At 40.3% G+C, this 15,654-nt stretch overlaps 1 protein-coding gene across 6 annotated transcripts in view; it reads right to left on the reverse strand.

Annotated features, from left to right (window-relative positions):
* Nucleotides 1-15,654, reverse strand: part of MAP3K15 (mitogen-activated protein kinase kinase kinase 15) — a 123,805-nt gene that overhangs the window by 57,300 nt on the left and 50,851 nt on the right. For all 6 annotated transcript variants that reach the window (XR_002825061.1, XM_023737260.1, XM_023737258.1 and 3 more), the window contains exons 6-8: nucleotides 8,591-8,761; nucleotides 3,216-3,328; nucleotides 2,620-2,779 (exon numbers count right to left, since the gene is read on the reverse strand). Coding sequence is in view for 5 of the 6 variants with exons in the window: in XM_023737260.1 (XP_023593028.1) it covers nucleotides 2,620-2,779; nucleotides 3,216-3,328; nucleotides 8,591-8,761 (444 nt within the window). In the remaining variant the exon portion in view is untranslated. The remainder of the gene's footprint in view (nucleotides 1-2,619; nucleotides 2,780-3,215; nucleotides 3,329-8,590; nucleotides 8,762-15,654) is intronic.

Below are 15,654 nucleotides of genomic sequence, written 5' to 3' on the forward strand. Positions count from 1 at the left end.
AATACCTGCGTTTTCCCTCTCTGATAGGTTTCCACCTTACACAGGTTCCAGCTTTCACAAGTTTTACTGTATTTATATTATGTAATGAGCACTTCTTAAACAATCCCTTAGTGGTCGCATAATTAATGAAAAGAAACCTGAACAGAAGACAAAATAAGTCAGCCTAACAAAATCACAACATGGCTTTGTACCAACACCGGGCTAAACCTCAATTTTGGTACACGGTGTCCAAAGTGTACGGATTGGCAGGCGTTTGATAACTTTTCATTAAAAAGAGCAAATAGTTTAAAATTCAAAGCAATTGCAACATGACAAAATTTCAAGCTCATTGTCTGTTTCTTTCTTTGAACTAAACTTCTGAGATAATTGTACGTTCATATGCAGTTAAGAAATAATCCAGAGAAATCCCATGTGCTCTTTACCCCGTTTCCCCCAATGGTAACGACTCGTGAAACGATAGTACCCTATCACAATCAGGATATTGACATTAATACATTCAAAATGCAGAACATCCCATCACCAAGGATCCCTTGTATAGCCACACCCACTTCTCTCCCATCCCCAGCCCCTCCCTGACTGACCCTTGCCAATCCCTGACTGACCCCTGCCAATCACTAATCTGAAACTCACTGTCATTTAAAAAAAGAAAAAGACCCCACCAGGTAGATTTTGATGTTATAAAGTCTTAAATCTGACCACACGTCTCTTGTCTTCGAACAAACCTAACTCTTTCAAAGACAGTAGTCAGACAGTGGTGGTCACACCCTCTCTGGTACCGAGTGAAGATGATGCTTCAGCGGAAAGTATCACAGTATTATTTTGCCCTTTGGGGACAAAGTCTGGAACTATCTTGGGAAGGCAGACCAGTTAAACTCCGACTGACCTTACTGGGAACCAACACTATAATTCAGGCCTAGCGCCAATGTCATGGGACTGTATCCAACCCTGGGGTCTCTTCTCCTGGAGTCAGCTCCAGCTGGCCCACACGCAGGAAAGCACCTTAAGGTTAGGAGATTAGGATCTGGAGATAGCCAGCCAGTCTAGCCTAGCCTGGCTCTGTGTCCTCTCAGCCTGACAGAACTTTAAAGAGGTTGATATGGTTTGGGGGCCAAATTTATGGTCCTTCTGACAGAAGAAGTCAAACTAGATCCGTCTGGAGAAATTCCTACCCCTGGGAATCCACCCTGGCCCACTGAGCTGAGATGGCAGATAAACATGGATCATTAAAAATAAAATTGTTTAAATCATTTAAGTAATTCATATGCATTTTTTAAAAATCAGAAAACAGAGATAAATAAAAAAAGTTAAAAACTTTTTACAAGGCTACTGTCCTGAGCTAACCACTGCCAATACTTTGGAGAAAATCCCTCATTCACTCATTCATTCCACAAGTATCTTTTGAGCACCTATCATGTACAACAATCAATAAGATAACCACATTCCTAATGAAGCTTAACGTCTGTTGGGGAAGTCAGATATTGCCCACTTCTCCCAGATCTTTCTCTCTGAATCACATACCCAACACATACTGTTAATAAAAACGAGATCATACAGAGCAGCGGTTTTCAAAGTGCTGTGTCCAGAGCAGCAGCAGCAGCAGCAGCAGCTTGCATTTGTTAATGCAAATTCTTAGGCCCCATTCCACACCTAATGAACCAGAAATCCTAAGGGTAGGGCCCAGCAATCCCTGTTTTAATCAACATGCTAAAGTTTTAGAACCAATCAGATAGAATATACCCTGTGACTGGCTTTTCTTACTCATAATAAACAATGAACATATTCCACTTCTCTGAGTAGTCTTTCCTGCACATCTTAGTGGCTGTATAATGGGTTAACCTATGGCTGTTGTTGTGCCACCATTTTCTTGACCATACTCTAGTATTTGTCTTTCAGGTTAGTTCCACTTTTCATTGGTGAGGAACATCATTTTCTTAGTGTGCTTTTTAGTTTTATTATCTACTTTCTCACTAATGTACTAGTACATTATCACGAATACACTATGTACTAGTACCAAAGCGTGGAGGGGCAGAGGTGATTCAGTGGTAGAATTCTCACCTTCCAGATGGGAGACCTGGGTTCAACTCCCAGCCAACGCACCTCAAGCGCCGTCATCAACCACCTGACAGTGGAGGCTTCATGTTGCTCTGATGCTGAACAAGTTTCAGTAGAGCTTCCAGACTAAGATGGACTAAGCAGAAAGGCCTGAAGATCTACTTCCAAGAATCGGCCAATGAAAACCCTATGGATCATAATGGTCCAATCCCACTGTGCGTGGGGTTGCCATGGATCAGGGGCTGAATCGATGGCAGCTAATAACACTAAAGAGTGTTTTGCTCTTGGGGACCTAGATGGCCTGTAGAAAGATTGAGAGCCTAATTCTGGGGATACAGCATGTAGGTGTGTGCGTACGCACATCTCCATCCCTCCCTTCATATAAAATCAAAGTGAGTCCTCAGAGCTGTTATGTTTGCCCTAAGTTTGCTTTAATGAACATGTCAGAAGGAGAAACATAGCAACTGTAATTGGTTTTTCGATCTACACTTTGTCTACCTGAGGCAAACATTTCAGAACAAGATCAGACATTGAGATGGATGAGGCCAACGCACAGACGCAACTCACCAGACCGGAGGATTCAGCTTGAACAACTTCTCTGCAGCCTGGACGGCCTTTCCAGCATCATTGGCCAACATGCTTACGTTGAAGAACTGCCCCACGTCCCAGTAATTGTTCATTTTCTCCAAGCTCCCTTTTCTTCCCAACAAACTGTTCAGCCGGACACCTTAGGAATTGGAATGTTAGAAAAGTTAGGAAAAATCTTTCTTGTTTCTATCATCATGTAAGCCTTCAGAAACAGGAAAAGCAGGCATTTTATTTGAGTTACTGCCTCAGGTGTGCTGCGAGAAAGTAACTGATTGTTCCTTTTGGAATAGAATGCGGGTTACTGGAACATATTTTTTAATGTTGAACTTGTGTAATCAAAGCATCAACACCCGCAATGATAAATAAATAAAAACCAGTTGCCGTTGAGTCACAACCCCACGCGTGTCAGAGTAGAACTGTGCTCCACAAGGTTTTCAGTGGCTGATTTTTGGGAAGTAAATTGCCAAGCTTCCTTCCAAAGTGCCGGTGGGTGGACTAGAACCACCAACCTTTCAGCGAACAGCTGAGTGTATTAACTGTTGGCATCACCCAGGGACTCCAATAAATAGCTTTACCTATTTTCCTTAGTTCCATGGAAGTTTCAAATTGTTGTCCAGCAACTATCAGCAAAATTGCAAGGTTAATTCCTGAATAAAGAGATGACTGGAGCTCAAACCCTTTGCGATACCTGTAATTATAGAGCCATCAAATTCTATGTCATCGTTTTACAGCAGAACAAAAAAACAATGTCTGAATAATGGTACAAACCAACTTTCACGAATATTTCTCCTACTCTAATTGACATTTTCCAGCTTTCCCCCCACCTTTACAAACAGCTACGTGAAGTTCTTAAATCACTTTTTAAAAATTTAATATTAACACAGTAACTTATACCAGGGAGTTTTTCATGTATTCTCTGTAAGGTTTATGTTTTGATAATGAAAGTCATGATTATCATAGAAAATAAGGAAGCTATATTAAAGCATACAAAATAAGGTTAAAATCGATTATAATCCTCTCCCCAAAAGAGACCACAATTTAATGTCTAAATCTCATTTTTAAATTAGACTGCATTTGCGTATCATTTTTATTATATAGAAACTGCATTAATCATAGGCTATTTCTCTGAAGATCATTGGTTTGTTTGCTTATCTGCTTACATCACAAAATGGACTCAGTCTCCTTGTATGAAGTGGTACTGTCAAAATCCTGGATCCCAAATAGCTACAAAGCAGTGGCATAAAGTGAGATAAGGGGTGGGGACCTATTACATTAGGATAAAGAACAAGATACCAAACAGGGAAAACCAGTTTCATACTAGACTATTAACAGCGTCTTTTTTTTTTTTAATCTCCTCTTTATGGTTTTCTACATAGGTAGTCCCTGATAAAAGATAGGGTTCCGTTCCTACAACTCAGTCGTTAAGTCGGTTCTGACATAAGTCGAATACTTCTTTTTTTTAGTTTTCATTATTATTGCCTTTTATTATCAGTATCTTTATAAATCCAATCTTTGAACATCTGTGAGTAAACATCTGAGGATGATAACATCAGCAAATTACAGACTGCAATGCTGTAGTACATATCACTAATGATAAGATGTACCAAAAAAACAAAAAAAACAAAAAAAAAAAAGCACCCCAGACAGTCATAAGCGCAGTTCATCATAACTTGAGTCCATCGTTTAAGTCAGGGCTATCTGTATATAAAAACTTTCCCTCTCTTCCATGAGTAAGTAGGAATATCACAATCAGGAAAAAGAATCAATGAAGTAATGATACACAAATGTCTTTAAATGGTACTGTTCATATCAAAGACTTGCAAAACAGCAGTCATTTTATCAGTCATGTGACAACAAGGATATCAACAGTAAATATGAATTCTGCAAGGAGAAGTTATCACTTAAGTCCGGTACAATCGGGTTTTAGGAACTTTGGGGTATAACACAAGCACCCGCAGGTGGACCAGAGGAAGGACAGCAAGGCAACGAAATTCCAACTTTTTTTTTTTCTATATATGTTTTGGGGATTTCAAATTCTATATCCTGCTAAATCTGATTTGTTTTCATTTGCTTTTATAATAAGTCCCCAGGCTATGAACATCTGACTTACGGACAGTAAACCCCAAAAAACCAAACCCGTTGCTGTGAGTCGATTCTGACTCACAGCAACCCTGTAGGATAGAGAAGGGTTTCCAAGGAGCCGCTGGTGGATTTGAACCGCTGATCGTTTTGGTTAGCAGCTGTAGTTCTTAACCACCATGCAACCAAGGCTCCTTAAGGAGAGTACCTGTCCTTTCATGTCATGTAAATTTGCTCTCACTTTGAAATGCTTGAACCAACCCCCCCTGCCCCCACAAAAATTCTTCATCACAATCGCCTTCACTTGCTATACAAGCAGCTTTTAAATCACTGAAAATGCTTCAAGTCTTTTCTTGCACTAAAGTAAGGCTAAGTAAGAATCACATGCACCTGTTCTGACTTACCTACACATTCCACTTAAAGACACACTTAGGAACAGATCTCATTTGTTACCCAGGGACCGCCTCTACTACGAAAAGTTATACTGGGAAGAGGGAAGACGGGGTTATTTCCCCATGGCTTTTATCTGTACATCAGACAGGTCCAGCTTGGGGACAGACAAGATTTGAACTTGGAATGAGGACTGCAGTCCCAACTTTGCCTCTCACCAGCTCTGTGACCTTGGACTAGCCAGCCACCAATCTCCCAGAACCACATGCTCCACATATGAACCTGAGAACTTGGGTGAGACGGTCCCCAAGGCCTCATTCAGAACCACAATACTCTACCCAGAAGACCAGGCATCATTTGCTCCTGTACCCACTGCCATTGTCTTCTGAAGTGGGTGGAGAAAGACTTCTATGATTTTCTTGAAAGATCTATGGGCAGCAGTTTCCTGACATAGGGGTTGGATTCTTGGCCACCATGGCAAGAATACAGGTTTCTGTTTTTGTTCTACCAAACATTAGCTTCCTTATCTTCCCTTCCCTCCAACACCGAGTGATTTCCCTCCACCATGCAGTGCATTAGGTACTACTGGAGATGAAATAGGAATAAAACAAGGTCCCTGTCAGGTCCCTCCAAGAGCCCACACTACGAAGGAGGTGGACATGGACAGGATCCATACACAATTAGTGAAAATATAAGCAAGAGTGTGGAAAGAGTACCTCAAACCATGCAAACCAAGTCTAGAGGGATTCACAGAAGAGATCCCTCTAGATCAAGTTCTGACTTGAGGTATGCCACAGAAGATGGATAGAATTCTGATGTGGGAATGGAAACCCCAGCGTAAGAAATGGCAAGAGCAGAAATGGAAGGTTGAGAAGCTCCTGCGGGAACATCAACCTTAGTTGGATGTATATGGGGTAGTGGAAAATAGGGCTAGAGGGAGGTTGCGGAAAGTTTGCAAAGCACCTTGAATGGCAAACTAGGAGTTTGGATTTTTTATTTAATAGGGTGTGGGGAGCTGCAGTGGCTTTTTTTCAAATTGTGCTTTAGGTGAGCTAATAGCTCAAGTTAATTTCTCATTTAAAAATTTATACATATACTGGTTTGTGACATTGGTAGTGGTGGGTGTTTGAGCTTTAGAGAGAGTAAGCTAGAAATCTGTGAACGATGGACTGAAGAGACAACAAGCATGGAGCCAACTTGGGATACTGCTAGAACATTCTTGGCAAGAAAGTAAAAAAAAAAAAAAGGCACTGATTGTGGGTAGGAGTGATGGGAAGGGATTGGCAGGGATTCAAGGAAGACTCCCAGAAGGGCTGAAATTGGGAACTGACTGGATGGGGAGATAAGTGAGTGAAAGCAATCTAACATTAATCCAAAGTTGAAGCCTTGGAGGCTAATGGATGGTAGTAAGAAAGCAAGACACGGGAAGTCCTAACTTCTGGAGAGGAGGAAACAGCTTCAGCCTTCAACGTGTCAAGTCTTAAATACCAGCACCATCTTTAGGTAGAACAGGTCAGTAGAGAGGGGACAATGCTGGGCCACAGATTAAGGGAAGAGGTGGGGCTGGAGATCTCCCGCTAAGGGTCCCAAGGTGTGGAAGCAGCTGAGATCTCCAGGGAAGTGTGTGGATGGAGAGAAGAGAGGGCAAAGCCTCTATGTGTATGGAAGGAGACGACAGAGAGGACACAGAATTAAACTAGACTGGGATATCAATACCAAGGGCTCTCGCAACTGAAATGCATGATGTGCGCTGTTGCTGCTATCTCCAAAATACACCCAGATTCCGATTTCTCATCATTTGTATCACTACCACCCTGGTTCTTCCCTGAATTACTGCAACAGCCCCCTAACTATTCCCTGCTTCCATCCCTGCCCCTGTGGTGAACTGTTTAATGGCCACAGATTTCTCCCATTCCAACAGGCATGCACCTTTGAAATGCAACTCTGTCTCCTCTTCCATCAGAGATGGAGTCTATTTACCCACTTTCTTGAATATGGGCTGGTCTTACGATTGCCTTTGACCAATAGCATGTGGCAGAGGTGACACTGTGTGAGTTCCTGAGCCAAGGCCTCAAGAGTCCTTGCGGTTTCCACCTTCACTCTCTTAGAATATTGCCCACCTCATAAGGAAGTTGGTCTAGCTGGATAAGAGGCCACATGATGGAGAACCAAGGAATACCATCAATAGCCAGCACCAGCTGCCAAACGTGTATGAGGCCATCTTGGGCCTTCCAGCCCTGCTGACTGTCCAGATGACTGCAATGGTAGGAGTGCCCCAGGCGAAGCCAGCAGTGTAACTGCCTGGCAAACCCACAGAATCATGGGAAATAATAAATTGTTGTTTAAGCCGCAAAGTTTTGGGGTTGTTTGTTATGCAGCAAAAGATAGCTGATATACCCCCGCCAGTTTATTCTTTGCACAATAGTGACAGTATCCTGTTAAACGTATGTCAGGTCTTGTCAATTCTCTGCTCAGCATACTCCAATGCCAACCCATCCCACTCAGAGCCAAATCTAAAATCCTTTTCGTTACCTACAGGTCCTTCAGGGTCTTCGCCCCTCCCATTTCAAGTCACTCTCCCCTTGTTCACTCTTCACCCCTGCATGCTTCCTCCTCCTCAGGGTCTTTGTTCTTTATGCTCCCTCCACAGATAACTGCAAGGCTCTCTTCCTCACCTCCTTCATGGCTTTAATCACCTCCACCCACTGATCACACTATTTAAAACTACAGACCACCCCTCCCCATCCTCCTAATCCCCTCCCTGCCCTCCTTTGGCTCCACAGCCCTCACCACCAGCTGACAGCCTATATTTTCCCTTTTTATCCATCTGACTTCCCTGACGAGTAATGCAAGGTCCATGAGGGCACGGATTCATGTCTGTCGTGTCTGTATCCCTATTGGTAGTTGCCGTCAAGTCGATTTTCAACTCACAGCAACCCCATATGAAAGAGTAGAACCGCCCCATAGTTTCCCACGCTGTAATCTTTACAGGAGCAGATCGTCAGGTCTTCCTCTGGTGGAGCCACTGGGTAGGTTCAAACTACCAACCTTTCGGTTAGTAGTTGAGTGCTTAAACATCTGCACCACCAAGGCTCCTCGTCTCTACTCCTATCACCTACAAAACTTTTTAGCACAAGCAGGCCCTCAGTAAATACTTGTTGAATAAATGGATGAATTGACAGCTCACTGGGAAGCTAGTGCCCCGGTGGTAGTGGAACAAAGTTCTGATACGGGCAGCTGGGGAGGAGTGTGCTGAGCCTCCTTCTTGCCCCCATAAATGAGTGGACCTGTGAGAAAAGAATGTCATCAGTAGAAACCCGTTTCTAATGGGTTCCTCTCAGAAAAGGATTCTGGAAAATTCCATAACACTTTTCTTCTTTTTTCACTTGCTGGAAGACAGGGAAAAGACCTGGTCCCTTAGCCTATGTGACTTTACCCTTTGCAGAGAAGGACGTGCTACTGACTAGGGCCAAGGGCTTACCACTCAATGGCGCGCTCTCGGCTGTCGTCATCTTTACAGTCAGAATCCAAGAAAATGTCCTTGTAGATCCTACCACAAAGGCAGAACATGTCAGGGGCTGGGTGGTCACAGCTTTGCAGAACCTGGAGCATGACCTGAAGAGCCTTCTCACGGTCACCCACGCTGTTTCTCCTGAAAGGCGTATGTCACAATATCACAAACGTTGGAATCAAGACACAGGAGTATATATGCATTGATTCTGCCAAAGAACTGGGTGTAAGAGAAACTGTGCTTTAGCAGGGAAACAAATTCTAAATAATATTTCATTTGCATTTTTAAATGTAGCAACTGCTTCAGAGCCACACTAGTAAGTCTCATACAATTATTCTCAGGTCCCTACTTGATCCTGTCTCTTTAAAGGAGACTCAGACTGTGGGTGAAAGCATACGCAGAATATTTTTTTTTTTGGAAAGACAGAAAAAACGAATATGGCAGCCTCCCATAACCTCATATGCATGCAAAAACTGGAATATCAGTAAGAAAGACCAAAGAATTGACACATTCGAATCGTGGTATTGGCAAAGAATACTGACTATACTGTGGACTGCCAGAAGAACGAACAAATACGTCTTGGAAGAAGTGCAACCAGAACGCTCCTGAGAAGAGAGGATGACATGAACTGTTCCTTACTTTGGTCCTGTCATCAGGAGGCACCTAACAACAAGTGTTGCCTGGATGTTTTATAAAACAAACACCTTAATTGCTTGGGCTATTTTTAGAGACAAAAGGCCAAACTCAGCTCTTTGTCCTACAGTCTCTGAACTTCAGAAAGCCAAGATGAACTCGGGGATACATCTAGGCATTAATTTACCTGCAATGCCTAGTCATCCTCAAACCACAAAGGACCCTAGCCACTCCTGTTTTCCTACCTCATGTTACACCCACTGGGACAGGAAATTTAGGAAATTGTTTCTATTTTTATAAATTAAAAATCTTCTCTGCCATTAGCTTATATGGTAAAGCTTCCATTTTATGCACAGGAAATGGACTCCTGAAGCAATTGTTAAAATAAATTTTTCCCAGTGAGCAAATTGCTGGAGTTTGTGCCCTTGTGAAAGTTTGGAAATCAATGTCCATTGGTAGCAAGGACTGTTGAGTAAACTATGGTACCTCGACCCAATGAAATACTAAAACTCTGTAAAAATGAATGAGACAACTTCTCCATGACACTCTTATGGCACGAGCTCCAGAATACATCATTAAGAAAAAGACAAACAAGGTATTGAATAATGTATATAGAAGGCTATCTTTTTATTTAAGAAAAGGAGGGATGTGAATAAATACACATATTTGGTTTTATTCATTCAAAATGGAAGGATAAACCAAAAAGTAATAAAAGTGGTTACCGATCGGTAGAGGGAGGAGATATGGTGAAGGGAGCAGGGATAGAGGTTAAACTTCTCAGAACTTGACTCTGAAATGATGAGTTTTACATAATTATAAAAGAAAATGAAATAAATAAAAAAAGTGTTCCCTAAAGACACTAAGCATATCATCTTAGTCTGTGGCTAGGGCAAAATGAAATGAATGAAACTATCTATCTGGCTGATGGCTTTACCACAATGGAATGAAATCATTTCATCTCATTTTAAAACGTAGCAATTTGACTGTATTTCCCTAAGAGTATATACCCTAAGGAAAAAAAAAATCTAAATGCAAAGAAATCATAACTTGTTTTCAGTAATCATATTGTTAGTGATAGTAGTATGGGTAATTGGAAAATACTATATATTTGTAGTACAGAATACAACAAATAATTATGTTAATATTAGGAACCAGATTTTTCAGTGTAAGAGAAAAGAGATACAAATACAAAATTAGAGAAGTAAAAATCCTATAGTCCCTAAAGTTGAACTGGAACATCAGTATGAACTCATGAAATAGTTTCCCTTAAATACACCAAAAAAACAAACAAACAAACCCGTTGCCGTCCAGTCGATTCTGACTCACAGCGACCCTATGGGACGTGGATTTGAACTGCCGACACTTTGGTTAGCAGACTGCGCCACCAGGGCTCCTCCTTTAAATATATATGTATTATTTTTAGAGCTATGTCCCAGTAGCAATAAGAACCTCCAAGCCCTGACTGAGGTCTCTAAATATCATCTCTCACTAAAAGGAATCAAGTCTCCTTGGAGAAATGGCCAAATAAATATCTTAAGATGATCCTAGAATACCTTATTACACTAAGATCATATCAGAAAGACTCATGAGCCAATTTGAATCAGTTTCTGGGCAAAGATGGGACAATTTTAGCATCAAGAATAATAACTGACAACAAAGGATTGAAATACATCAAATATGTTAAAATGATAGGTTCACAATGATTTGATAAAAACTCACCAGTCATCTTTGGAGGATGCTAAGAAACCAACTCACTGTTTTTCAAACTGATAAAGGTAAAGATCAAGCATTTATTCTCCTTTTCCTACACAAATTGTATATCAGAGGAACCAAGTTGTTGATGAGGGGAAATTTCTCTTTATAAAGTACTTGCCCTAGTACTTTATAGTCAGAAAGTAATGATCACACGGAATTGAAGTTATTTCTTCGGGTCACCCTTCAGCCCGCAGATTGGATTATAAAATAAACACATCACCTGTGAGTAATGTGCTCCTTTAAACTGAACTATATGATACATGAGACCAAACGGTCAACATTTACCCAAAACCAAAGCTGAGAAGGCAAAGAAGGGCAGGAAAGCTAGATCAATGGAAACAGAATAAACAGAATGGAAACAATGACAATGCTGATACACTATAAAAATTATAACCAATGACTTGGTACAATGTATATAAAAATTGTTAAAGAGAAATTTAATTTGCTGTGTAAACTTCACGTAAAACACGATAAAATATTATTTTAAAGAAAGAGAAAGTAATGATCAAATTCAAATATCATTATTTTGCAACCCCTAATGAAGTAATGGAGCCCTGGTGGCACAGTGGTTAATAGCTACCGCTGCTAACCAAAACGTCAGTAGTTGGAACCTACCAGCTGCTCCTTGGAAATTCCATGAGGCAGTTCTACTCTGTCCTATAGGGTTGCTATAAGGTGGAATTGACCCAACGGGAACGGGGTTTTTATTTAAATGAAGTAATGGATCTAAGCAATGACTATCAATGGCTACTAGCATCACGAAATGGGAAACCAGATATAAGTACACACCATTACCTATTAAGTATTATTGGAAAAAAAATCAAATCATAATCTGAAATGAGCCTCCAGATCTAATTACCAACTTGTAGGAGAAATAAAAGGATGAAGAACTAATTAATCGCATCATAGGGATATGATGAGCAAAATCCAGAACGTTGGAAATTATACAGTACAAAAGCTTCTTCAACAAATAAATCATAAGGAAAACAAAAGAGAAGAGAAGGGGAAACCTATACACTAACAAAGACAGGACAGCATATTAACCAAATGCTACGTATGGATCTTGTCTGGATCATGATTCAAACAAACCAACTACAAAAAAATAATAAATTATGAGATAAGTGGAAACATTTTGAACACTGACATTTACAAATTTTTAGGTATGATAACACAATTGCAATTTTTTTAAATGTTTTTAACATTTGCAGACGCGTACTGAACTATCTATGGATAAAATGAGATGTTTTTGCTTCATAATAAATTCAGTGTTAGGGTAATTCAGTGTTCAGGTAGTAGATGGGGTATGCACGAAACAAGGCTGGCCACACAATGATAATTACTGAAGTGGATAAGGGGTCCACTGTACTGTTCCCAAAGCCTTGGTGGCACAAAGGTTAAGAGCTATGGCTGTTAACCGAAAGATCAGTGTTTCAAATCCACCAGCTGCTCCTTAGAAACTCTATGGGGCAGTTCTACTAAGTCCTATAGGGTGGCTATGAGTCGGAATCGACTTGACAGCAACGAGTTTGGTTTTTGGTTTTCTACTATTCCCTACTTTTGACTATATTTGAAATTTTCCATAATAAAAAACAAACAAAAAGAGTAACAGGTACCATCTAGAATCTATAACATAGAAAGTTACATACACTTCCAAAAATTTTTAGACAAACACGTTTATTACATCACTATTAGTAAAAGTAAAAATTTGGAGATGACTCAAATGTCCATACGCAGAAGAATGGCAAAATGTACTTTGTAGCAACCGAACTATGGAATACCATGTAACTCTTCAGAAGAGGCAGATCCACCTGAAATTATATAGACAAATATCCATAACATTTCATGGGAAAAAACTTGCTGAACTAAATATATAGCAAGATCTCGTTCTTTGCAATAAACACTATTTACATATATGTTTATGTGCACAGACAAAAGTCTGGAAGGATACATATTAAACTGTTCGAGAAACCATTGCTGTGATTGGTACAAGACGGTCCTGTGTATATTTTACTAATACCTATTTCAATTAACCCCACGTGTCTCTGTTCGTCATACTGCGGGAGCTTCCGCGTTGCTGTGACGCTAGAAGTTATACCACCAGTATTTCAAATACCAGCGGGGTCACCCATGGTGGACAGGTTTCAGCTGAGCTTCCAGAACAAGACAGACTAAGAAGAAGGACCTGGCAGTCTCCTTCTGAAAAAATTATCCAATAAAAACATTATGAATAGTAGTGGAACGTTGTCTGATATAGTGCTGGAAGATGAGCCCCTCGGTTGGAAGTCACTCAAAATACAACTGGAGGAGAGCTGCCTCCTCAAAGTACAGTTGACCTTAATGACACGGAATGAGTTAAGCTTTCTAGACCTTCATTTGCTGAGGTGGCACAACTCAAAATGAGAAGAAACAGCTGCAAAGATCCATTAATAATAGGAATGTGGAAAGTATGAAGTATGAATCTAGGAAAATTAGAAAAAATAACAAATGAAATGGAATGCATAAACATCAATATCCTATGCATTAGTGAGCTGTAATGGACTGGTATTGGCCATTTCGAATCAGACAATCATATGGTCTACTATGCCAGGAATGATAAACTGAAGAAGACTGGTGGTGTATTTATCGTCAAAAAGAACATTTCAAGATCTATCCTGAAGGACAATGCTGTCAGTGATAGGATAATACCAATACACCTACAAGGAAGATGAGTTAATACAACTATTATTCAAATTTACGCACCAACCACCAAGGACAAAGAAGAAAAAAATGAAGTTTTTTTTTCTTTTATCAACTTCTTCAGTCTGAAATTGATCGAACATGCAATCACGATGCATTCATAATTACTGGTGATTGGAATGCAAAGTTGAAAAAAAGAAGAGGGAACAGTGGTTGGAAATATGGCCAGAGACCAAATGATAGAATTTTGCAAGACCAACGACCTATTCATTGGAAATACCCTTTTTCAACAACATAAACGGCAACTATATGCGTGGACCTTACAAGGTGAACTACACAGAAATAAAATCGTCTACATCTGTGGGAAGAGACTGTGGAAAAACTGAGTATCGTCAGTCAGAACAAGTCCAGGGGCCAACTGTGGAAGAGACCATCAATTGCTCATATTCAAGTTCAAGTTGAAGCTGAAGAAAATTAGAACAAGTCCACAAGAGCCAAAGTATGACGTTGAGCATATCCTACCTGAATTTAGAGACCATCTCAATAGATATGAAACGCTGTACACTAATGACCAAAGACCAGATGAGTTGTGGAATGACATCAAGGACATCATATGTGAAGAAAGCAAGAGGTCATTGAAAAGACAAGAAAGAAAGAAAATGCCAAAATGGATGTCAGAAGAGACTCTGAAAGTTGTACTTGAGCGCAAAATAGCTAAACCGAAAGGAAGAAATGATGAAGTATGCTAGTTGAACAGAAGATTTCAAATAGCAGCTCGAGAAGACAAAGTAAAGTATTATAATGACATGTGCAAAGACCTGGAGTTAGACCAAAAAGGAAGAACATGCTCGTTATTTCTCAAGCTGAAAGAACTGAAGAAAAAATTCAAGTCTTTGAGTTGCAACACTGAAGAATTCTCCAGGAAAAAAATATTAAATGATGCAGGAAGCATCAAAAGAAGATGGAAGGAATGCACAGAGTCACTGTACCAAAAAGAATTGGTCAACATTCAAACATTTCAGAAGGGAGCAAATGATCAAGAACCGATGATACTAAAGGAAGAAGTCGAAGCTGCACTGAAGGCATTGGCGAGGAACAGGGCTCCAGGAATTGACAGAATACTAATTGAGATATTTCAACAAAACAGATCCCGCACTGGAAGTGCTCACTGGTCTATGCCAAGATTTGGAAGACAGCTACTTGGCCAACTGACTGGAAGAGATCTATATTTGTGCCCATTTCAAAAAAAGGGTGATCCAATAGAATATCATTAATATCACACACAAGTAAAATTTTGCTGAAGATCATTCAAAAGCAGTTGCAGGAGCACATTAACAGGGAACTGCCAGAAATTCAAGCCAGATTCAGAAGAGGACATAGAATGAGGGATATCATTGCTGATGTTAGATGGATATTGGCTGAAAGTAGAGAATACCAGAAAGATGTTTACCTGTTATTTTATTGACTAAGCAAAGGAATTCCACAGTGTGGATCATAACAAATTATGGATACCATTGCAAAGAATGGGAATTCCAGAACACTTAATTGTGCTCATGAGGAACCCGTACATAGACCAAGAGGCAGTCATTCCAACAAGACTCATTAACAGCCTGCGATGTGCAGATGACACAACCTTGCTTGCTGAAAGTGAAGAGGACCTGAAGTACTTACTGACGAAGATCAAAGACTACAGACTTCGGTATGAATAACAACTCAACATGAAGAAAACAAAAATCCACACAACTGGACCAATAAGCAATATCATGATCAACGGAGAGAAGACTGAAGCTGTCAAGGGTTTCATTTTACTTGGATCCACAATCAACTCCAACGGAAGCAGCAGTAAAGAAATCAAACGACACATTGCATTGGGCAACCTTGCTGCAAAAGACCTCTTTAAAGTGTTAATAAGCAAAGATGTCACTTTAAGGACTAAGCTGTCCCTCACCCAAGCCAAGGTGTTTTCAATT

Source organism: Trichechus manatus, unplaced genomic scaffold (genome assembly GCF_000243295.1).
Source record: "Trichechus manatus latirostris isolate Lorelei unplaced genomic scaffold, TriManLat1.0 scaffold00100, whole genome shotgun sequence".
NCBI classification, from domain to species: domain Eukaryota; kingdom Metazoa; phylum Chordata; class Mammalia; order Sirenia; family Trichechidae; genus Trichechus; species Trichechus manatus.